Source organism: Gilbertella persicaria (genome assembly GCF_025201335.1).
Source record: "Gilbertella persicaria strain CBS 190.32 chromosome Unknown B0P05scaffold_37, whole genome shotgun sequence".
Lineage (NCBI taxonomy): Eukaryota > Fungi > Mucoromycota > Mucoromycetes > Mucorales > Choanephoraceae > Gilbertella > Gilbertella persicaria.
Genome location: NW_026251998.1, coordinates 27,676 through 51,584, shown reverse-complemented (window position 1 = coordinate 51,584; position 23,909 = coordinate 27,676). Strand labels below are relative to the sequence as shown.

The following is a 23,909-nucleotide window of genomic DNA, read 5'->3' as shown; positions in this document are numbered from 1 at the left end:
TAGAATCATACAAGTTTGTAACCAGGACTTTGGAAATCTAGAGGAGGTGAGTGCATCATTGTATACCTTTACGGCCAAAGCGCCAGTAAGTGGATGCTGCAATAAAATGGAAAGTAGTTCGTACGGTAACCCATCTATACCAGGACTGCTTTGACTTGGGGTTCTAGCCGCACCTTCTTGAAGGTCTTGTAGGGTGATGGGAGCACATAATCGATTATGCATTACATCTGGAATGCTGTCACTAGAAGGAATTGTGCTAGTGAGATCTGCAATATGTTTCATACTTACCTGGTCAGGGCAGTAAAGCTGACCGTAAAAAGTTGAGACTGCATCTTCCATTTCTTCGGTCGATTGACAGAGGTTGCCGATGATGGGGTGAATGAGTGGCGACATGGATTTCTTAGCTGATTTGGATTCAATAGTTCTCTTGAGGTAACCTGCTGAAGTCTCACCATTTTCTCTCCAGTGTCGACCAGCACAAAGAGCAAGATTGTTGACATAGTCCTCTTGTACCATTGCAATTTTCTTTTCAACGTTTGAAAGGAGTGGATGAGGAATGCGAGCTGTACCGTATTCTTTGAAATACTTGTTGCGCTTGCGTTGAAGACGCTTCATCAGACGAACTCGCCATGCTGCTTGTTGTCTGCCAATCTTTTTTGCAATAGTTTTTGTGATCTGTTTGATTACATCCCATTGTTGTTGTGTTGTGGGGCATGACTCTTCAGAAAAGGTTTCTATCAGTGAATGATAATCATCCAATGCAGAGTTCAAGGCTTTGATGAAGTAAGAGTTCTTGGCCAGACTAGGGTGAGCACGCCACAGACCTCGACCTTGTTTGTTTTGTGCAAAGCGGAAAGTAGCTGAGAGAAAGCATGATCGGTCCATCTTGGAGAGAGAAACTCAATGTCATGAGAAAGAATGTTGTCAGCAAAGAAAGGTGAAGCAAATATGTAGTCAATGGTGGATGTATCCGACTCTCCACGACGAAAGGTGGGAATTCGTTGATCGTGTTGAAGCACATGAGTGCATTCTGTAAAGTAGGTAGATAGCAAATAGTGCCATTTCCATTGAGAAAGAATGCTGGATGAATTGATAGGAGACTCTTTGTCAGGAAGGTTGCAGGTAGAATATGAGTGAAAGTCGTAGTTGAAGTCGCCTACAATGATGAGGGAAGGTGTGGATGTATCGTCATCCTCTGATGGTAAAGGACTGGAGAGGGGATCAAAGAAATCTGAAAATGGTTGCATAGTCATCAGATCGTTGTAAAAGAACTGTCTTAGGCGTTTTGTCGCTGGAGCATAAATGTTGGCTAGAAGGAATGGAGGAAAAAGGTTAGAAGTGTGTGTAATATTACATATGATGACCCTTTGGTCTATGGTAATCAAGTATGGTGTGATTTGTATATTAGGATTGTTGCTAATTATCCCACAGTGCTGAGTCCATATTGAGAAAGTCGGTTTGGAAAGGAAGTCGAGTTGTTGTTGCATAGTAATGTTGCTGGCATGTGTTTCTTGGAAGCATAGGATGTCTAGTTGTTTAGTTTTCAAGTATCGAATAAAGCTGCTGCTAACTTCTGGTTGTGATGGTTTTGTTAAACTTCGGCAATTAAGGGAACATATAGAAAGGTCAGTAAATGAATGTGAGGGGAACTTACGAGATTGGGTTGTGCTTGAAGTCGACATATTTATTGTTGTGAATTCGCTTCACCTTCAGCGAGAGGTTCAGAACTACTTGTTTGATCAATTTGCATTTCTGAGTCGTCAGTTATCTTCTCAGGTGTTGGGCGAGAGAAAATAAATGCTGGAGCATCATTGTCTGTTTGGTCTTGTTCATGTAATGCAGACTTTGGCTGGGTCTGAGGGAGAAAGGCACGGAGTTGTTCTTCGGTAATCCAATTCTTTTTAGCAAAGGATCTAGCAACCGCTACATTGACAGGTGTTCGGATGTACTGCAGCGTGGATAGAGCTCTGGTAGAGTTGATACGACATGCTTCTTGTCTGCGCTCTTCCTCAGAAGCCTCAGCAAAAGCTGGGTTTCGGACTACTGTTGGATCGAGTGGATCAAAGTCATGGAGAGGCTTAATATTATGCTTTTCAAAGACAGCAGAGGCAGCGGAGGCGTACTCGTTGTGTACGAGGATGGCGACGACATTTCGATCAGGATAGTGAATATCCAAGACTCTTCCACGATCAAGTCCGAGGCGGGCAAATTGTTGACGCATGTCTCTGATAGGGAGCTTTCGTCTGCATGGGAGATAAAGGTATTGGAACCCTTGATCAGTAGACACAGGTATGAATTGTCTGGCCACGCTAGCCACTTGACGAGGAAAGAGGCGTTTTGAAGGACGAGTGGGCGCACGTCTTGCTATTGTAGCAAAAGTGACATGCTCCCCAGAAGGTTTGTAAGCATGGGCATATTGAGATGCTTCAATTCCCTTAGCCAAGGGAGGGGAATCAGTAGGAATTGCCATATCATGATCTGTATTTTGAATTGCCTCTGGTTGAGTCAGAGACAAGTCTGACTGACTGTTGGCGGCGGACTGTAAGGCGGCAATTTGTTGATAAGCTTCTGCCAAAGCCTTTTGCGTCTCCGCTAAAGCAGAGCGAGTGTCTTAGAGCTCTTGACGAAACCCTTCGTTGTCTTGGCTAAATGCCGCCAGTTGAGCTTGGAACGAGAGCATCTGGTCTTGCAAGCTGGTGGGTATAGCAGCCTTAGCAGCTGCTTCCGCAATGAGGGCGGCGGTTTGTTGTCTAGTAGCCTTGGAAGGACTACCAGTGGTTGATAGTTTGCTGTAAGGTTCAACACGCTTCGCACGTGGGGTGGTCTTCTTGATAGTAGGGGTATTCATAACGAAGTTATATTTGTGGTCTAATGAATTTGATCGAAGTCGTTTCCTTGGGGGAGGTAGAGTTGGACTGAATGAAATAGTTACAGGTGCGTCAGATGTTACGTCTACGAGTGGTGGTGAAACTGAAGGCGATGTCGGTTGCAGTGGTACAGAAGAAGGTTCTACTGGAGGTCTGTCGACTATGTCGTTTATGTTGAAGTTGTTGTTGTTGTTGTGTTTTGTTAGTTGAAGGTGCTGTTTCGGGGCTTAGGTACCCAAAACAGAAAATTCGAAAAGAATCTTGATATAAATGGAGTGATTTGAACAAAACATGCCTTTTGACCAAAAGGTACCACTCACGGAAAATGCTGATTTTGACAACTTTGATTTTTTTTTGCCGCCACAAGACGAAAAAATGGAGCTATCGACAAGTATAAATACTCAAGATGTGTGTCAAAATCTCTGGTTTTTGGTGCGTGTACTTGCATGCTAACTGTACTATGGCAATGATGAGATATGGATGAAAACCCTCATAAACATTTTTATTGATTCTCTCAATATTTTAGCAGCAAAGTTGCTGTGTTCTCTGGATCAATAGACTCAGAAAGCAGCCATCCACAACTTTTGTCACTATACCAAGGCAAAATAACTGTATCTTTATACAGTTCTCAACAAAAAGCTCGATCTTGATGCGGCGAAATGAAGAATCAGGCTTGCTTCCATTGTAATCTCCGCTGCATAGTCCCTCTGTATCTCTTGTGTCCATTTGTCATCACATTCACATTAGAGAATGCCTATTTTCTATTTGACTATGTTCTTTGGCACTCTAGATAGCACACTGTTTCTTTTGAAAGTCTATTGATAACGCATTATATATGACATTCAGAGCAAAAATGCTCAAAACACAGCTTAAACGAGCCAATCTTTGATGGCTCATTACTCGACAACTACATTATCAAAACAGTTTATTTATTTATTTAGAACATTTTCTCTCAATTCCAGGAATCAAATGGTACCATTGATTTGGCTGTTTTGTGAAATTTATTTTTTTGACCCATGGAGGATCACGAAGGCTCGTATTTAAATTGTTTTTATTGATGATATTTATAAATAGTCCTTTTGAGCGCACGACCTAATTTGGCCTTTAATCGCTCGGACTCGATCATTTCATAAGAAGGACTACTTAAACTGAAAAGACTCTTGGAGAATCAAGGGCAAAAAAGGCTTGTGAAAGGAGAGTGTTGGGCTAATGTTTTTTGTGGGCATATGTTTGTAACCATAGAAGGAAAAGCGATAATTGATTGGTTAGAGTCATGATCAGCGGTTCTATGTTAGCATGTTGTATAGTCAACTTGTGATAAAAGTGCGTGAATTGAGGTTCATTTGACACGAAGGCTCGTGAAGATGAAAAAAAAAAAACTCGATCAGAAAATTTTGGAATGACCCAATGTAGGTCTGATCCAACCTTCGAGTATTGACTCATTTGAACATTTCATTCTTTACTGTCCTTGAAAATGGACCATTTGGATTGAAGTCCTCACTTATTTCTATCCACAGATGTATTTTTCAGCTGATACGGTTTATCGCCTACTCTGTCTCGAACCCTGCCCTCCTTTCCTACTGCCTGACAGTCGTCTCTTTACGGTTCTATCTGTCTGCCAACGGAGAATATGGTCCGCTTGCTGGCGTTTCGCCTTGGACAATCAACCCTTCAACCCTGAGTGGGTCATTTCCGACATTATTAGTCAGATTTTGATCTCACTACACCAACATTATTTGCTTGTAAACGTTTTTTGAGTCTCTCAAAGACTAATTTTGTGCACTCTTTTTTTTTTTTTTTTTTTTCAGCTTATCCATGTTACGCCCCTCTGTGATGTGTAACTGAAACATACATTTTGAACAAAAATATTTCACAAAAAAAAAAATATGATCCAACCGAAATGAGACGAAGCCATCTCCAAGTACTCCCGAGAAAAAGAAAGCAAGTTTACTAAGATAAAAAAGGCGACTTAATTTGAGCATCGCCTTCAAATCTACATTCAAAGCTCATTGTACACTATAATCAGTACAAAAGAAGTCCTTTTTAGTAGATACTACTTATTAAGATGGCACTTGTTTTAGCACCATTTAGTGTGAAGAGCATTTTTGAGTAGAACTTATTATAATACATGATACTCTTAGGGCTAAAGAGAGTAACTTTGAGCACAACTAACAATGAATGTCTTGTAGGAGGATGCTACTGTATTTCAAACCCCAATGTTCATTTTCTTGCTCTCTGCTTTGATGACCACTCGTTTTCCCTTACCAACACTTGCAATGCTAGACATCAGATACGCATAAGCAGAACATAGTGTCATAGAGTGCTTGATACAACATAATTGTAGTTCAACAAGTGAAATTTACTCTCATCGACTCATACTGAAAATAAAAGACAACAATAAAGCAGCAAGCTTGCGTAGATAAAGCCGTTATACAAGTAGATTACAAGCATAACATTCGTCTAAGAATGCTTTTGTAAATAATTGAGCACGAATAGACAATTCACGAGCACGAGGTTTAGGCAAAGACATGACTTGATTGTAAGGCAAAAAGAAGCAAAGATCAAAAGGAAAGAAACGCACTTGTAAAAGATACAAAAAGAGCTTGACATACACAACATAAAAATATATTAGATTTGATTAGGATGATCAATTTTTTCGAGTCCTCTTGTTTTCTGAATGAGAGTTGATTAGATTCTCAATCAGAAATAAGAAATCCCCCTCCCCCAAAAAATAAACATACACTACGAAAACATACTGAGGCCTTGATTGAATATCTTCGTCACGTCTGAGAGAAATGGAGCTGGGAGAAAATATCTTGATACACTAGTAACACTTGTTCGAACGCCTCATAGACAGATACTTAAGGAACCAACTTGAGTAGATCAAACCTTGTGGTTGCGAGGCCTATTAATACCTCGTCTTCGTCTTTGTTATAGGTTCTGACCGCCTCTACAAAGTTGTCTACAGCAGTATTATAAACGTTTTCCTGAGGCATCAGTCATGAGTTGTTCCTCTGTTTAGTTATGCCTGTAATCGCCTCAGTGGTCTATTTTACTGATTCTGTTACTCTATGGTCCAACCAGACAGTTACTTGTAATTTGAAAGCATACAGATATGTTGGAGTAAAAGACTGACTTAAAGTTTCCCTCTTCTTTTTGCTTGTTACTTTTATATAATATTGTTAGTTCAAAAAATTCTATGTTCTCTGAGAAGACTGTCAGAACAATTGAAGCTGTAAAGCAAGGTTTAAAGGCCTTGTGAAAGATATTGACGAAGGCAAAGAATCTCAACTTTGGCTTTATCTAGGTGATGACCTAACAGCTACTTTTTCTGCTTTCACTAAGAATATACTGGTATTAGGCTTTGTAGTTATCACTTTGAACCTTTTTTCTTTTTTTATGAAGAAGTCCTAATAAGTGATTTCCATCTGGCTTGCCTTATCAAACGCAGAACACACTAGTTGAACAAAATGGTCGTATGATCAAAATACACAGCAGAGTGTTTATCGCTAAAATAGAGGCAAGTTAAGCGTTTCTAGTCTGCATACTGAGTACTAACAAACGCACTTTAGGGTAGCTTTGCTAAAATAGGTGTCACTGTGACTGAGGTCTCATTCAAAAATAAGCATAAGGTTTAAATGAAAAATGAATGAATACTATTGAGTATCAGAAAAATGTAAGTTATATATTGCATAAATTTTATGGAATATCTATTTTGACACTTTACTATGATTTATGTCTACTTATGCCATTGTCTTATTGGTAAAATGTCTTAAATTAATTGGAAAATCTTAGGTATCAACTTGTCAATCATACTGAGCTAATTAGAGATTGATTGGTTCATCTAATACAGATCCTTGTACAACAGTAGCCAGTGAATCATCTGGACCAATTCTACTATCTATGGAATAAAGATTCTTGAAAATCGTGCTGAACCCTGACATAAGTAATCTTCTATAAATATGAATCTACTGTTGACTCAATAAACCGCACTCTTTGATCAATCTTAATTTTCTTGCTCTTATTTTGACATTGATGAATTAGTAAGGAATAGCATGGATGAACACGTACAATCATGAGTGGGCATACGTAATCATGGATGAGCAAGGATGACCCTGGATAAGCATGGATAAGTAGAGAACAATAAAGTTTTTTTCTTGTATTATATTTTATAATTTTGAATTAAAAATAAAATATTAAATGTTTTCTAAATTTTTATTTTCGATTTTTTTTTTTAATTTTATATCTAATTTAAACAAAAAAAAACAAAAAAAAACAAAAAAAACAAAAAAAAACAAAAAAAACAAAAAAAAAACAAAAAAAAACAAAAAAAAACAAAAAAAACAAAAAAAACAAAAAAAAAACAAAAAAAAATTAAACATTTTTCTTCCATTAATGAAAAAAATCCTCCGTATTTCAGTGAAGATTTGGCCAAAATCTTCCATCGCTTACGCTGCAGTGAAGAACCAAATTTTTTTAATTGCTTTTTACTTGAAAGCGATTATTTAACACAAATAGCACATTTGTGTATCTGCATAAATTTTGTCAAATCTATTGATTTAATTTTGAGCATACGGCTTAATTTAGTCTAGATTATTTGGACTTGATCAATTCGTCAGAACAATTAAATTAGATCAGACTAAACCCCTCTTAAGAGGACAAGGATAAGAAATGCATAGAGGAAAAAGTGCTGATCTGACGATATTTGTGGACGTATGTCTGTAGCCAAAGAAAAAAGAGAGATAATTGGTTAGTTGCTAAAAGGAGTAGAGTGTTTTTAGTAGTATGTTTCATAAAGACGATCTGTATAGGAGGGAATGCATAGAAGTTTATTCGATGCATGCTGTGAGTGAGTTGAGCATAGTATACATATATTAAGATACCGGATTAAGACACCGGATAACATGTGAATGATAGAGACCTGCGCCATAGGAACATGACTTAAGGCTACCTTCAGGCAATCAAACGAGTCGCCATCAAATTAGACAGATATAATCGAGATTGGCTCTAGGAAACCAGAGAAAAAAGTGTTGTTGACACCAATAAAGAATAGCATAGTCATAGTTGAGCAAACTCCATTACAACCTATTTGCACCAGACCTTTAGGGCTAGAGATGTCTCTGGTTCTGAAAGAAATTCAGAGGTAGGAAAAGATGTTTTGTCGTGGGACAACTCTACCAAAGAGAATATACTCAGTGGTGTCTTTCTCAGATACATTTAGTAGAGTTCCATCTATAGCCTAGTGTAGGATTATGCTCAATATATTAGTTTCGCTTAGGTACCGCTTAGGTGCCGCTTTGATCGAGAAGAAGCTGCAGAACTTTGCCAAAAAGAAACATGGTAAAACTCGTAAACATCAGAAGTCTTCGATGAGTGTAATGGGTTTCTCTCAGAAAAAATAATAAAAAATAATAAAAAATAATAAAAATATTAACGGTTATGCCGACATAGCAAGTATGCCATTTGCGTACTCAAAGAAATATTTTCTAAAAAAATAATAAAAACTACTTTTCAAAATACATCAAAAATATTTTCTGTAATGATAAAAAATAAAGAAATAAAAAAAGTATGAAATTTCTGATTTTCCTGTTTTAAATTAATAAACGAGTCTACGGAATAGTGATTTTATTGTTTTAGTTTGAAGAGATCACTGGTTTTCAGATTAGCTTATTAATTCAAAACAAAAAAAATCGAAAATCAAACCTTTTTTTTTAATTTTAAGCAGAAAAATCAGGAATTTTCTACTTTTTTAATTTTTATTATTGTAGAAACCATTTTTGTTTTATTTTAAAGTAGTGGTTTTTATTGTTTTTCAAAAAATCATTTTTTGAGTACACAAATGGCATACCTGTGGTTTCGGCATACCTGTTAGTATTTCTATTATTTCTTGAGAATACTTTTTTGTAAGTCTATCACACTGTTCCTAGAGGCCTGAGGTACACAGGTCCTTCAGTGATTTTTTCAATCGCTTACGCTGTATTAATAACTCTACAAAAAAAGTATTCTCAAGAAATAATAGAAATACTAACAGGTATGCCGAAACCACAGGTATGCCATTTGTGTACTCAAAAATAAAATATTTCTTAGCAAAAAGTAAACCCATTACTCTAAAATAAATCAAAAATGTTTTCTGCAATGACAAAAAATTAAAAAAGTAGAAAATTTTAATTTTCTGTTTCAAATTAATAAAAAAAAATTGAAAAATTGATTTTTTTTAAATCTATAACAAGAAAATTAAGGATATCCTTCTTTTTTTTTTTTGATTTATTTGAAAATAGTGCTTTTTATTATTTTTCAAAAAATATTTTTTTGAGTACGCAATTGGCATATTTGCCATGTCGGCATGAATATTAACGGAATTGGGATTGAATAAAAATCCTGAAGATATTTTCTTGACATTTGTTGTGAGATGAAGAGGGAATAGATTCGCAAAAAAAAAAAAAAAAAAAAAAAAAAAAACGGTAGGACACAGAGAAGACCTGTTGGAGCTTGTATAGAGTTTCTGTTCTCAGAAGAAATATGATAAGATGTCGAGGTATTTATACTTTTTCTTCTCGGTCAAAATATTGTTTTGGGGTCAGCTTCTTGACTACGGATTGGTTTGCTAGATCAGGAGCGATTAAGAGAAATGCCTTTAGAGGAAGTTGTCAGCTCAGCCAATAGTACATGATCTGACCTGAACTTGAATAAACTATTACATATTTGTCAAATGCCAATGCCAATGTATTTGTCAGCTCTAACTGTCACTTTATGAGGGCCATTAATAATAACAAAGTCACTAGGTTCATAATCTCTGTCTATGAGGATGATGTAGTACTTCTAGTAGAATGAGCGAATGTCAGTGACTATAGATCCATTGCAATTGCCATAGATGTGATCTGGTTTTTTGCCATGATCATCATTTATGTTGTATACACAGCATTATTTATCCCTTCTTACACTAGTTATGTCCTAAAAGACTAAGTATTGATGCCATGTATAAATACATCTTTCAATCACAGTTTTATCCGCAGCTTCGATGGATGTCTTCTATCTTAGTTTAAACATGTTAAAGATCAGACCATCACATAATCACAAATTGACATCTGCATTAATGCCAATGGTAGGCGAGGTCTGTGTCCTGATCATGTACCCAGTTCTTGTGTACCTTAATTCATTCAACCGATTAGCTAGTGTATACATACTCAGTCCCAAATCAAGGATAATCAACTATCATACAAACAGTATAAATACAATACAAAGTATAACCTTTAATAAAGAAGAACTTCTTTTTGGCCGTTTTGGTTCTAATCGACTTATTGATTTAACCATTTTATTAGTGATTATATTACAAATTATTGATCTATGCATATAAATTCATATATGTTCACAACAGACACGAGTATCTCAAGTAGTTCTTAGTCACCGTGTTCTATTTCTCAAGACTGTTTGTGATGAAGTGTCCTCGTTTCCAGTATCTGATCATACCAAACAAAAGGCTTCTGCCATTCAATACACATAGAGAGAGGCACAAATTCAGCTTGATGCGCACAACGTACTAGCCAACCAACCCTCTACAGAAGCTCAACGAGACCTTGCAAGTCTAGCTGATACGCTCTTGTCTGCTGATAAGTTACTAGAGATAGTTTATGACCATACTTTGTATGAACCTGCTTTATGCTTGTTGAATCTTATAGAAAGATGCGATTAGGAGTTTGTCAAACGTGCTTGGACAGGTATTATTGAATCATGTATGTAAAAAGAGAATAACAGACATGTTATCTAAATCTGTTTGATAGGCTGAAATGAAAAAGAACTTGAATCAAAGGTGAATGAACTGACTAACTGCCTTTACCCATTCATACCTTATTTCCCTGTTTGTAAGTAAGTTGCTGTGTTTATGGATTGCTTGTTTAATCAACTTTTTACTTTGGATATCATTCTATAAATCTTGTAGCAGTATTTTAATGCTAATTTTGCCTCTGATACACTTATTGATGCTAGAATACTTTCAGAAATAGTTTCTGATGCAAAAAAGACTGTTTCTTCACATTGAACGCTATATTTGTTCTTTCTTAATGAAAGAAAAAACTCAAATCGAGGGAGATTAGGCATCAAGTTGAAATGTCTTAATTCAAATAGCTTCATCTTCATCGTTGTTGTGAACATATATGAATTCATATGCATAGATCAATAAATGATGATCATGGCAAAAAACCAGATCACATCTATGGCAATTGCAATGGATCTATAGTCACTGACATTCGCTCATTCTACTAGAAGTACTACATCATCCTCATAGACAGAGATTATGAACCTAGTGACTTTGTTATTATTAATGGCCCTCATAAAGTGACAGTTAGAGCTGACAAATACATTGGCATTGGCATTTGACAAATATGTAATAGTTTATTCAAGTTCAGGTCAGATCATGTACTATTGGCTGAGCTGACAACTTCCTCTAAAGGCATTTCTCTTAATCGCTCCTGATCTAGCAAACCAATCCGTAGTCAAGAAGCTGACCCCAAAACAATATTTTGACCGAGAAGAAAAAGTATAAATACCTCGACATCTTATCATATTTCTTCTGAGAACAGAAACTCTATACAAGCTCCAACAGGTCTTCTCTGTGTCCTACCGTTTTTTTTTTTTTTTTTTTTTTTTTTTTTGCGAATCTATTCCCTCTTCATCTCACAACAAATGTCAAGAAAATATCTTCAGGATTTTTATTCAATCCCAATTCCGTTAATATTCATGCCGACATGGCAAATATGCCAATTGCGTACTCAAAAAAATATTTTTTGAAAAATAATAAAAAGCACTATTTTCAAATAAATCAAAAAAAAAAAGAAGGATATCCTTAATTTTCTTGTTATAGATTTAAAAAAAATCAATTTTTCAATTTTTTTTTATTAATTTGAAACAGAAAATTAAAATTTTCTACTTTTTTAATTTTTTGTCATTGCAGAAAACATTTTTGATTTATTTTAGAGTAATGGGTTTACTTTTTGCTAAGAAATATTTTATTTTTGAGTACACAAATGGCATACCTGTGGTTTCGGCATACCTGTTAGTATTTCTATTATTTCTTGAGAATACTTTTTTTGTAGAGTTATTAATACAGCGTAAGCGATTGAAAAAATCACTGAAGGACCTGTGTACCTCAGGCCTCTAGGAACAGTGTGATAGACTTACAAAAAAGTATTCTCAAGAAATAATAGAAATACTAACAGGTATGCCGAAACCACAGGTATGCCATTTGTGTACTCAAAAAATGATTTTTTGAAAAACAATAAAAACCACTACTTTAAAATAAAACAAAAATGGTTTCTACAATAATAAAAATTAAAAAAGTAGAAAATTCCTGATTTTTCTGCTTAAAATTAAAAAAAAAGGTTTGATTTTCGATTTTTTTTGTTTTGAATTAATAAGCTAATCTGAAAACCAGTGATCTCTTCAAACTAAAACAATAAAATCACTATTCCGTAGACTCGTTTATTAATTTAAAACAGGAAAATCAGAAATTTCATACTTTTTTTATTTCTTTATTTTTTATCATTACAGAAAATATTTTTGATGTATTTTGAAAAGTAGTTTTTATTATTTTTTTAGAAAATATTTCTTTGAGTACGCAAATGGCATACTTGCTATGTCGGCATAACCGTTAATATTTTTATTATTTTTTATTATTTTTTATTATTTTTTCTGAGAGAAACCCATTACACTCATCGAAGACTTCTGATGTTTACGAGTTTTACCATGTTTCTTTTTGGCAAAGTTCTGCAGCTTCTTCTCGATCAAAGCGGCACCTAAGCGGTACCTAAGCGAAACTAATATATTGAGCATAATCCTACACTAGGCTATAGATGGAACTCTACTAAATGTATCTGAGAAAGACACCACTGAGTATATTCTCTTTGGTAGAGTTGTCCCACGACAAAACATCTTTTCCTACCTCTGAATTTCTTTCAGAACCAGAGACATCTCTAGCCCTAAAGGTCTGGTGCAAATAGGTTGTAATGGAGTTTGCTCAACTATGACTATGCTATTCTTTATTGGTGTCAACAACACTTTTTTCTCTGGTTTCCTAGAGCCAATCTCGATTATATCTGTCTAATTTGATGGCGACTCGTTTGATTGCCTGAAGGTAGCCTTAAGTCATGTTCCTATGGCGCAGGTCTCTATCATTCACATGTTATCCGGTGTCTTAATCCGGTATCTTAATATATGTATACTATGCTCAACTCACTCACAGCATGCATCGAATAAACTTCTATGCATTCCCTCCTATACAGATCGTCTTTATGAAACATACTACTAAAAACACTCTACTCCTTTTAGCAACTAACCAATTATCTCTCTTTTTTCTTTGGCTACAGACATACGTCCACAAATATCGTCAGATCAGCACTTTTTCCTCTATGCATTTCTTATCCTTGTCCTCTTAAGAGGGGTTTAGTCTGATCTAATTTAATTGTTCTGACGAATTGATCAAGTCCAAATAATCTAGACTAAATTAAGCCGTATGCTCAAAATTAAATCAATAGATTTGACAAAATTTATGCAGATACACAAATGTGCTATTTGTGTTAAATAATCGCTTTCAAGTAAAAAGCAATTAAAAAAATTTGGTTCTTCACTGCAGCGTAAGCGATGGAAGATTTTGGCCAAATCTTCACTGAAATACGGAGGATTTTTTTCATTAATGGAAGAAAAATGTTTAATTTTTTTTTTGTTTTTTTTTTTGTTTTTTTTGTTTTTTTTTGTTTTTTTTGTTTTTTTTTTGTTTTTTTTTTGTTTTTTTTTGTTTTTTTTTGTTTTTTTTTGTTTTTTTTTTGTTTTTTTTTGTTTAAATTAGATATAAAATTAAAAAAAAAATCGAAAATAAAAATTTAGAAAACATTTAATATTTTATTTTTAATTCAAAATTATAAAATATAATACAAGAAAAAAACTTTATTGTTCTCTACTTATCCATGCTTATCCAGGGTCATCCTTGCTCATCCATGATTACGTATGCCCACTCATGATTGTACGTGTTCATCCATGCTATTCCTTACTAATTCATCAATGTCAAAATAAGAGCAAGAAAATTAAGATTGATCAAAGAGTGCGGTTTATTGAGTCAACAGTAGATTCATATTTATAGAAGATTACTTATGTCAGGGTTCAGCACGATTTTCAAGAATCTTTATTCCATAGATAGTAGAATTGGTCCAGATGATTCACTGGCTACTGTTGTACAAGGATCTGTATTAGATGAACCAATCAATCTCTAATTAGCTCAGTATGATTGACAAGTTGATACCTAAGATTTTCCAATTAATTTAAGACATTTTACCAATAAGACAATGGCATAAGTAGACATAAATCATAGTAAAGTGTCAAAATAGATATTCCATAAAATTTATGCAATATATAACTTACATTTTTCTGATACTCAATAGTATTCATTCATTTTTCATTTAAACCTTATGCTTATTTTTGAATGAGACCTCAGTCACAGTGACACCTATTTTAGCAAAGCTACCCTAAAGTGCGTTTGTTAGTACTCAGTATGCAGACTAGAAACGCTTAACTTGCCTCTATTTTAGCGATAAACACTCTGCTGTGTATTTTGATCATACGACCATTTTGTTCAACTAGTGTGTTCTGCGTTTGATAAGGCAAGCCAGATGGAAATCACTTATTAGGACTTCTTCATAAAAAAAGAAAAAAGGTTCAAAGTGATAACTACAAAGCCTAATACCAGTATATTCTTAGTGAAAGCAGAAAAAGTAGCTGTTAGGTCATCACCTAGATAAAGCCAAAGTTGAGATTCTTTGCCTTCGTCAATATCTTTCACAAGGCCTTTAAACCTTGCTTTACAGCTTCAATTGTTCTGACAGTCTTCTCAGAGAACATAGAATTTTTTGAACTAACAATATTATATAAAAGTAACAAGCAAAAAGAAGAGGGAAACTTTAAGTCAGTCTTTTACTCCAACATATCTGTATGCTTTCAAATTACAAGTAACTGTCTGGTTGGACCATAGAGTAACAGAATCAGTAAAATAGACCACTGAGGCGATTACAGGCATAACTAAACAGAGGAACAACTCATGACTGATGCCTCAGGAAAACGTTTATAATACTGCTGTAGACAACTTTGTAGAGGCGGTCAGAACCTATAACAAAGACGAAGACGAGGTATTAATAGGCCTCGCAACCACAAGGTTTGATCTACTCAAGTTGGTTCCTTAAGTATCTGTCTATGAGGCGTTCGAACAAGTGTTACTAGTGTATCAAGATATTTTCTCCCAGCTCCATTTCTCTCAGACGTGACGAAGATATTCAATCAAGGCCTCAGTATGTTTTCGTAGTGTATGTTTATTTTTTGGGGGAGGGGGATTTCTTATTTCTGATTGAGAATCTAATCAACTCTCATTCAGAAAACAAGAGGACTCGAAAAAATTGATCATCCTAATCAAATCTAATATATTTTTATGTTGTGTATGTCAAGCTCTTTTTGTATCTTTTACAAGTGCGTTTCTTTCCTTTTGATCTTTGCTTCTTTTTGCCTTACAATCAAGTCATGTCTTTGCCTAAACCTCGTGCTCGTGAATTGTCTATTCGTGCTCAATTATTTACAAAAGCATTCTTAGACGAATGTTATGCTTGTAATCTACTTGTATAACGGCTTTATCTACGCAAGCTTGCTGCTTTATTGTTGTCTTTTATTTTCAGTATGAGTCGATGAGAGTAAATTTCACTTGTTGAACTACAATTATGTTGTATCAAGCACTCTATGACACTATGTTCTGCTTATGCGTATCTGATGTCTAGCATTGCAAGTGTTGGTAAGGGAAAACGAGTGGTCATCAAAGCAGAGAGCAAGAAAATGAACATTGGGGTTTGAAATACAGTAGCATCCTCCTACAAGACATTCATTGTTAGTTGTGCTCAAAGTTACTCTCTTTAGCCCTAAGAGTATCATGTATTATAATAAGTTCTACTCAAAAATGCTCTTCACACTAAATGGTGCTAAAACAAGTGCCATCTTAATAAGTAGTATCTACTAAAAAGGACTTCTTTTGTACTGATTATAGTGTACAATGAGCTTTGAATGTAGATTTGAAGGCGATGCTCAAATTAAGTCGCCTTTTTTATCTTAGTAAACTTGCTTTCTTTTTCTCGGGAGTACTTGGAGATGGCTTCGTCTCATTTCGGTTGGATCATATTTTTTTTTTTTGTGAAATATTTTTGTTCAAAATGTATGTTTCAGTTACACATCACAGAGGGGCGTAACATGGATAAGCTGAAAAAAAAAAAAAAAAAAAGAGTGCACAAAATTAGTCTTTGAGAGACTCAAAAAACGTTTACAAGCAAATAATGTTGGTGTAGTGAGATCAAAATCTGACTAATAATGTCGGAAATGACCCACTCAGGGTTGAAGGGTTGATTGTCCAAGGCGAAACGCCAGCAAGCGGACCATATTCTCCGTTGGCAGACAGATAGAACCGTAAAGAGACGACTGTCAGGCAGTAGGAAAGGAGGGCAGGGTTCGAGACAGAGTAGGCGATAAACCGTATCAGCTGAAAAATACATCTGTGGATAGAAATAAGTGAGGACTTCAATCCAAATGGTCCATTTTCAAGGACAGTAAAGAATGAAATGTTCAAATGAGTCAATACTCGAAGGTTGGATCAGACCTACATTGGGTCATTCCAAAATTTTCTGATCGAGTTTTTTTTTTTTCATCTTCACGAGCCTTCGTGTCAAATGAACCTCAATTCACGCACTTTTATCACAAGTTGACTATACAACATGCTAACATAGAACCGCTGATCATGACTCTAACCAATCAATTATCGCTTTTCCTTCTATGGTTACAAACATATGCCCACAAAAAACATTAGCCCAACACTCTCCTTTCACAAGCCTTTTTTGCCCTTGATTCTCCAAGAGTCTTTTCAGTTTAAGTAGTCCTTCTTATGAAATGATCGAGTCCGAGCGATTAAAGGCCAAATTAGGTCGTGCGCTCAAAAGGACTATTTATAAATATCATCAATAAAAACAATTTAAATACGAGCCTTCGTGATCCTCCATGGGTCAAAAAAATAAATTTCACAAAACAGCCAAATCAATGGTACCATTTGATTCCTGGAATTGAGAGAAAATGTTCTAAATAAATAAATAAACTGTTTTGATAATGTAGTTGTCGAGTAATGAGCCATCAAAGATTGGCTCGTTTAAGCTGTGTTTTGAGCATTTTTGCTCTGAATGTCATATATAATGCGTTATCAATAGACTTTCAAAAGAAACAGTGTGCTATCTAGAGTGCCAAAGAACATAGTCAAATAGAAAATAGGCATTCTCTAATGTGAATGTGATGACAAATGGACACAAGAGATACAGAGGGACTATGCAGCGGAGATTACAATGGAAGCAAGCCTGATTCTTCATTTCGCCGCATCAAGATCGAGCTTTTTGTTGAGAACTGTATAAAGATACAGTTATTTTGCCTTGGTATAGTGACAAAAGTTGTGGATGGCTGCTTTCTGAGTCTATTGATCCAGAGAACACAGCAACTTTGCTGCTAAAATATTGAGAGAATCAATAAAAATGTTTATGAGGGTTTTCATCCATATCTCATCATTGCCATAGTACAGTTAGCATGCAAGTACACGCACCAAAAACCAGAGATTTTGACACACATCTTGAGTATTTATACTTGTCGATAGCTCCATTTTTTCGTCTTGTGGCGGCAAAAAAAAAATCAAAGTTGTCAAAATCAGCATTTTCCGTGAGTGGTACCTTTTGGTCAAAAGGCATGTTTTGTTCAGAAAAATACAGAAAACAATTGTTTTGTCTATACACATGTATAAAGATATGTATGGCTCAAACATACTGTATATATGCTTTTGCTCAAAGAAAACAAAACTGGTTACAAGTGTTGGCTTACAATTCAATAATGACAACGTGGGTTAGGTTTGATCACTTTTCAGCCTAAAGAATCCCCCCCCCTCATTTTTTTCTTTTAAAGCAATTCTTTTCATAGTAGATCTCTAAATTTGTTTGGTTGTACATACATGAAGTAGGACGCGAGATGCGCCTTATTTTTTTTTTGTTATTGAATCAGATAACTAAAGATAGTTAACAACGCTTTTATTTAAACGGCTCTTTTTACTTGCCCCCTGAAAATCATTTCTTTTCTCGAAACAATAATAAGATAAAATAGCATTAGGTTTGTCTATATCATACCATCAAAGGCCTTTCAAAACGAAAAAGGTTATTTGCTACACAGAGCTCAAAGTGCGCCCCTGTAAAGTTAAAGCTTGTAATCATCAGCACATCATGATGCATGCAGTAATAATGAGAAGATTGTTCATGGAAGAAAGATAAAGGATAAAAAAATCAGATAAATTCCATAATTTCCTACTAAATAAAGATCAGCTTAATACAATCTCACAAATGATGATCACTTTCTATTTCCTTTTGTGTGATGTCTTTAATCACACGAATCTAGGCTATGGAACAAATAGGAAGCCATGATGGCGTTTATTTGGAATTTGTTGGTCTTAATCTGATAGTTTAAAAAGGCATACGACAATCTGATAAGGGCTCTTGTCGATTTCAAGCTTTTAGATGTAACCTATATTGCAGTACAAAAAATTAACGTTGGAGACACAAATACAGTGTGCATGCGTACCACAAGCTGCTTATAAAAGCTAGAAATTAATCTAATTGTTTCAATAACCAAATAAAAAATCACTGGAAAATGTTAGTCTAGATAGACTATTTTTGTTTTTTTAAGACAAAAAGATAATCAGCTAGTCATTTGTGTAAGCCATGTTAACTATTTATGGAGGAGGAATAAAAAAAAAAAGACAGATATCTAGTAGGTGCCACTTTTTTTTTAATACTGATTGGATAAGCTCAATCTCTGAGTATCGAAACTTGAGAACATAGAAAGATGCTTCATTGAATTTGTTTTGTGCTTCATTTTCTTTTTGATGGTCAGGTTTTAGTTAGGTGATCAAGAAACTGACCTTTAGCATGACTGAACGGTATCTTAATCTAATTATCTCAGCTTGAATATGTGAATTGAATGGATGGTTATTGTTGACAGAGACATATATGTAAAAGTAGAAAGCCATGCATTGATCATGCCCATCTTAAAAACCCCAGTCTCACCAAAACTATATGTTGCTGATTTGGGAGTGCAAAAAAAAAGAAAGGAAATCTCTAACATAAAAGGCGCAAGCACCCTTGTAAAAAAAGGGGATGTTTGTATTTCCAGCCCTTCTACCATATTGTAGGACAAAATGACGACGCATCAAGGATAAGCTTATATAGTCCCCGTTTTGCGTATGGTTACAATCTGATCCTTTGTGTGCTGTACTAGGCCGGAAGCTAAAAAAAAATAAGAGCAGTTTATAAACAGTAGTATTTGCTTGATTTAAAACCAAAAAAAAAAAAAACTTTATTATGCGGCTAACTGTACCTATTAATCATCATTTTGTAACCATCAAGATTGGTTTACCTTGTTAAAAATAAGGTCCCCCTTTTTTAATGCATGTTTGTGTAATGTTATTGTTACTGCTTGTTTTTCTTCAGTAAAATCTGATAATCTTAACAAAGACAAAACGATAAGAATGACTTTATTTTCTTCATTTTTTTTCGTGTCAATAGTAGAAAAGCAAGGTCAGGTAAAATAGGTCAGGTAAAGGGATGGCCATCAGTGTACCAAAGCTCAAAGGTGACAGTGTTACACATCATGTTCATAAAGATCTGATAAAATTTTTGTAGTGTCATCATATTTTTCGCTTCTTTAAAGCACCGATTATCTTATTTATTTAAGTAGTCCAAGTTGACAGAAATTTAAACTTGTTTCTTTTTCATCTCTCAATTTTTTTTTTCTTAAACATGCCCGTCGCATCCACTGATTTTAACAAAAACGAGCACTTTGCTAGTTTCGCTACCACATCTCGTTTGGTTGCTTGTTTGACAAGTGAATCTTTGGTTCCCGTCTATTTTGTGCCCTCTAAAGAAGAAGGCTTAGTTGGTCTCTGCTTATTGTTACGTCCTACCATCCAAGAGGACACAATTCCTAGCCAAGTACGTTTGGAAGATGTCTTGGCTGTTGTTCCTCTTCGCGGTTTGCCTATCATCAACCCTGAAGTTTGTGCTAAATGGAATGGTATCGTATGTCCTCGTATTGACTTGGTCGATAATCTCGATATGAAACCCCATATCTATGCTGTCAACACGCAATACTCAGGTGAAAACAATGTCAAGCAAGTCCTCAAGACTGTGCTTTCAGATGCTACACAATTTAGTTTGGTCGATGGCTATGACGCAGTCAGTTTATGGGGTCGCTTTGCAACCGATTTAAATGTGAATGCTAAATTACGCGAGCAAATCGGACAAGAACTTGGATCTTCCATTCTTTTTCAAAGTAAGTTCAAAGGCAAGGTTTCAGATCATGACTGACATGCCTTATTTCTCCCTAGAATACACTTATGACCATCCCAAAAATTTGCCCAATTTGAGTTCTTCTACTATCGCTTGGGAGCAGTCTGTTGTTGAAGGCCATGCTACACACCCTGTAAGTAGTTTGATAACCATCAAGTGTTTCTGAAAATTTCCTTTTTTAACATGAACTAACCATCACGTCATTTCTATAGATGCATAAAGCTCGTAAGAGTTTCCCTCCTATGAAGACACTTTCTCCTGGATCCTATGATCTCGATCATCCCAAGGTCCGCCTTGTAGGTGTCCCCAGAGCCAATGCTGTTCTTCGTGGTGACTACGAAAGCTTGTCTGATAAGCTCGTCAATGCTCTTTTTGAAGCTGGTTGCGGTGAAAACAACGTAAAGGCCGAGCGCAGTAAATACGATCCTGATTATGTCTATATCGCCATCCACGAACTCCAATTGCCCAATATTGAACAAAAATTCAGCGATGCTTTGATTTTCCCTGAAGGTTACAGTATCACTGTCGAGGCTTTGGCTTCATTGCGCTCCGTTGCTCGTCCTGATATTTTGCCTGGTCTTAGTGTCAAGCTCTGTCTGGGTGTCAAGATTTCTTCTGCTTTGCGTACCGTGACACCTTTCACTACCTATTTTGGTCCTGGTTTCTCCAAGATTGTGCCCAAATTGACGTATGATGCTTCTGTCCTTGCTATTGAACGTGAATTGGGTACTATTACTTACCGTCATGAAGATACAGATGTTGCCAAGCACTGCAGTAGTGTGATTCGTGAAGCCTTTGAGTATGATCCTGAGTACAGAGATGATTTGTTTATTCCTTGTGGTGTCTTGGTTGAAAAGATCCAAAGACCCGACACAGATGAAACACTTGTCACTCACGTTTGGGGACTTGACACTGAAGAAAAGCGTGTTGCATTCTTGACTAGGTAAGAAAAACACTGTCTATATATACATATATACTAAATACGAGGATAGATATGTCAGCTTTGCTTTAAAAGCTTTCTTGCCTCCTTGTCTTGAAAACGGTGTTGCCTTTGAAGCTCACGGTCAAAACACATTGGCCCGCTTTGATCGTAAGACAGGTTTATTGAAGGGCTTTGTTATTCGTGATTTTGGTGGTGTCAAGGTTCATAATGAGACCCTCAAGAAGTCAGCTGGTGTTGAACTCGATATCTTGCCTGATAGTTGTGTTGAAGCACAAACATTGGATGAAGTCTCCAAGTTGTTGTATCATACATTATTCCACTGTCAGTTCCAACGTTTGATTCGTGTCTTGGGTTTGCATTACAATGGTGTTGGTTGGGAAATTGTTCGTCAACATATGGCTGACATGATTCCTAAGGATCATGTCATGTGGGCTATGTTTATGGAACCTGCCAAGGTGCCTGGTAAATGTTTAGTTCGTATGAAAATTGATGAACTTTACCGTGATGTAAGTCTATTGCCTTTTCTCTCTCTTATATTCTTTCTCACATTCTCTATATAGTACATCTATCGTCCTGTGCCTAACATGATTCAATTTAAACCTCAACAAGTTCCTCAAGCTTAATATCTTTTTTTTTTTTCTTTTGTATAATTATGTAAATTTCTAATTGTTACCCTCCTTCTCCTCCTCATAAAACAATATGCATTATATATATATATATATATATATATAGTATAGGCTTTGAAAGCTATAAAATAAAATAAAAAATTCTTAAAGATAACAATTTATTGATTTTATACAAGTTTCTTAGCTGTAAAAAAGTTCTTGAAATAATGCATTTGCCAGAAACAGACAACACCAAGAACAACAGTCTGAGAAATAGTCCACCAAATAACGCGAGAATTCGTCAATTCAGATTGATCACGGAAATCTCTTTCACGTTCCTATCAACACCGTTAAACAACACACCAATGTGCTCTTATTGGACTTACACGTTGAGCATTTTGTTCAATTTGAATATCTTCAACACGCTCATTTAATTCATGAACTCGCTTTACCAAATCTTGACATGATCAGCTTTATTTTATCATATAATAAACTTACCAGAAACACCTTCAGCATGATGGTCATGGTGATCAGTTGGGTCATCAAAGTCCATGTCCAATGTGATTTTCTATACCAACATGAATCATTTTGTTTCTATATCCACCACTTACAGTTTTGTGGCTATCAAACCAAGAGTTGGAGCTAACAGAAATACAGATGGCATGATCGCCAGATTCAAGAGAAGTAAAAGTAAAGCGGCCAGAAGGCTTGCCCTTGGTATCTACAATTTTATGACGAGCAGGAAGTTCCTAATCCCTAACGTAAGCTCTCTTTTATATATATATATATATATATAGTGGTGCTTGTTACCTCGACAGAAATCTCAACTTTTGATTCAGGGTTTTCGGCCCATTGGTTTGTATTGGTATTGTATTGTTCTGCCTTATAGACACCTATATGTATCAACGTGTTACCGAGGTTGGTTCAAGTTATTGTCTTACCAATGACCATGGTCTCTTTAGGTAAATCTTCAATAAAACATTTTCTCTCCGTATTTTCCAAGTAGAAATATAAAGCTTGTGTGCCAGCCAAATAGGCTACCAATAAAACAAGTGTCGAGAAACGAATCAAAGACATGATGCGCGCGTTTTGTCAATGAAAGAAAGAAACCAAAAAACACAGAAAAAAAAATAAAAAAGTAAATGAGCGGAGTATGAGTCGAATCAGGTTCAGCCAATCAATAAAAAAGAACAGCATTTACGTTCAAAAAACTGATTTGCTATCATGAATTTTCAGTGTCAGACAAATTGGGCACAAGGACAGCTTTAAGCGTATTGAAATGTTAGGAATCCTAATAACATTATAAAGCACTTGGTTATGACATAGAACATCTTAACACAAAGTATAGATTTCTATTATGTGAATGCACAAATAAGGCTACAAGTAGTTATGATGTATTCATTTGCAAAGGGAAATTGAATGATATGTTAACTGTCATTTATTTTCGATGGGAGCAATGATAGAACAAGAGCACTAAAAACATCCAGGCCTATTGGCTGTCTCATTGTAGATCTATTGGCTGAGGTCATCATTATATTTTCCCTTTTTCTTTGTGTTTTTAGGTGTAATTTCTAATGAAAACTACTCTTTATGACTTGTTAAAAAAAGTTTTTATGACACAATACATGTTATTTTATGCATGTATACTTGTGTCACTATAAATACTTCATTGCGTTTATAGTCTGGACTTGCTTAGGTTTAGGAAACTCTTATCTTATTCTATAGCAGTAAACCATAATTGAAGTAGTGAAAGCTATGTTGCAGCTAAGCCTCGACACAAAGTTTGGTTACTATTATCTTTTGTTATCTCACAGTAGTGGTAAGTAAGACTGAGACAAAGCTAAAAGGCGCATAATGATGGCAACTTTAGCACTAAAATAAAGGTACATCTCAGACCTATGTCTATTGTTTCCAGAAACTTCAACATCCTAAGCAGTTGATCCGAAAGCAGGGAACGACAAGGCACAGAAACATGAAAGATGTCTTTAGTTTTATTATATAGTCCTGAATGTACCTCAATCAAGAATGGTCGTAGTATAAGTGGAAGAGATAAAATATC

General features: G+C 35.4%; 4 protein-coding genes across 4 annotated transcripts; 2 read left to right on the top strand and 2 right to left on the bottom strand.

The window, feature by feature from the left end:
• Positions 1-7,848: 7,848 nt before the first annotated feature.
• B0P05DRAFT_475710 (uncharacterized protein) lies at positions 7,849-8,004 on the bottom strand (the record flags this gene model as incomplete). The annotated part of the gene is made up of 1 exon (XM_051574857.1): positions 7,849-8,004. A coding segment is annotated over one exon (156 nt), but the record flags the coding sequence as incomplete, so codon positions are not given.
• A 4,803-nt stretch (positions 8,005-12,807) lies between these two features.
• On the top strand, positions 12,808-12,963 carry B0P05DRAFT_475505 (uncharacterized protein; the record flags this gene model as incomplete). The annotated part of the gene is made up of 1 exon (XM_051574845.1): positions 12,808-12,963. A coding segment is annotated over one exon (156 nt), but the record flags the coding sequence as incomplete, so codon positions are not given.
• Positions 12,964-19,722: 6,759 nt separating this feature from the next.
• B0P05DRAFT_552840 (IucC family-domain-containing protein) lies at positions 19,723-21,950 on the top strand. The gene is made up of 5 exons (XM_051579514.1): positions 19,723-20,285; positions 20,341-20,435; positions 20,515-21,245; positions 21,295-21,751; positions 21,806-21,950. The coding sequence occupies exons 1-5, from the start codon at positions 19,754-19,756 to the stop codon at positions 21,866-21,868; spliced, it is 1,878 nt and encodes a 625-aa protein (XP_051432178.1). The 5' UTR covers positions 19,723-19,753; the 3' UTR covers positions 21,869-21,950.
• A 62-nt stretch (positions 21,951-22,012) lies between these two features.
• Positions 22,013-23,018, bottom strand: B0P05DRAFT_552836 (emp24/gp25L/p24 family/GOLD-domain-containing protein). Its single transcript, XM_051579513.1, has 5 exons — positions 22,792-23,018; positions 22,661-22,743; positions 22,462-22,599; positions 22,237-22,418; positions 22,013-22,188 (listed from the first exon to the last, which is right to left on the bottom strand). Exons 1-4 carry the CDS (start codon positions 22,925-22,927, stop codon positions 22,332-22,334), a joined length of 444 nt encoding a protein of 147 aa, XP_051432177.1. The 5' UTR covers positions 22,928-23,018; the 3' UTR covers positions 22,013-22,188; positions 22,237-22,331.
• Positions 23,019-23,909: the final 891 nt, after the last annotated feature.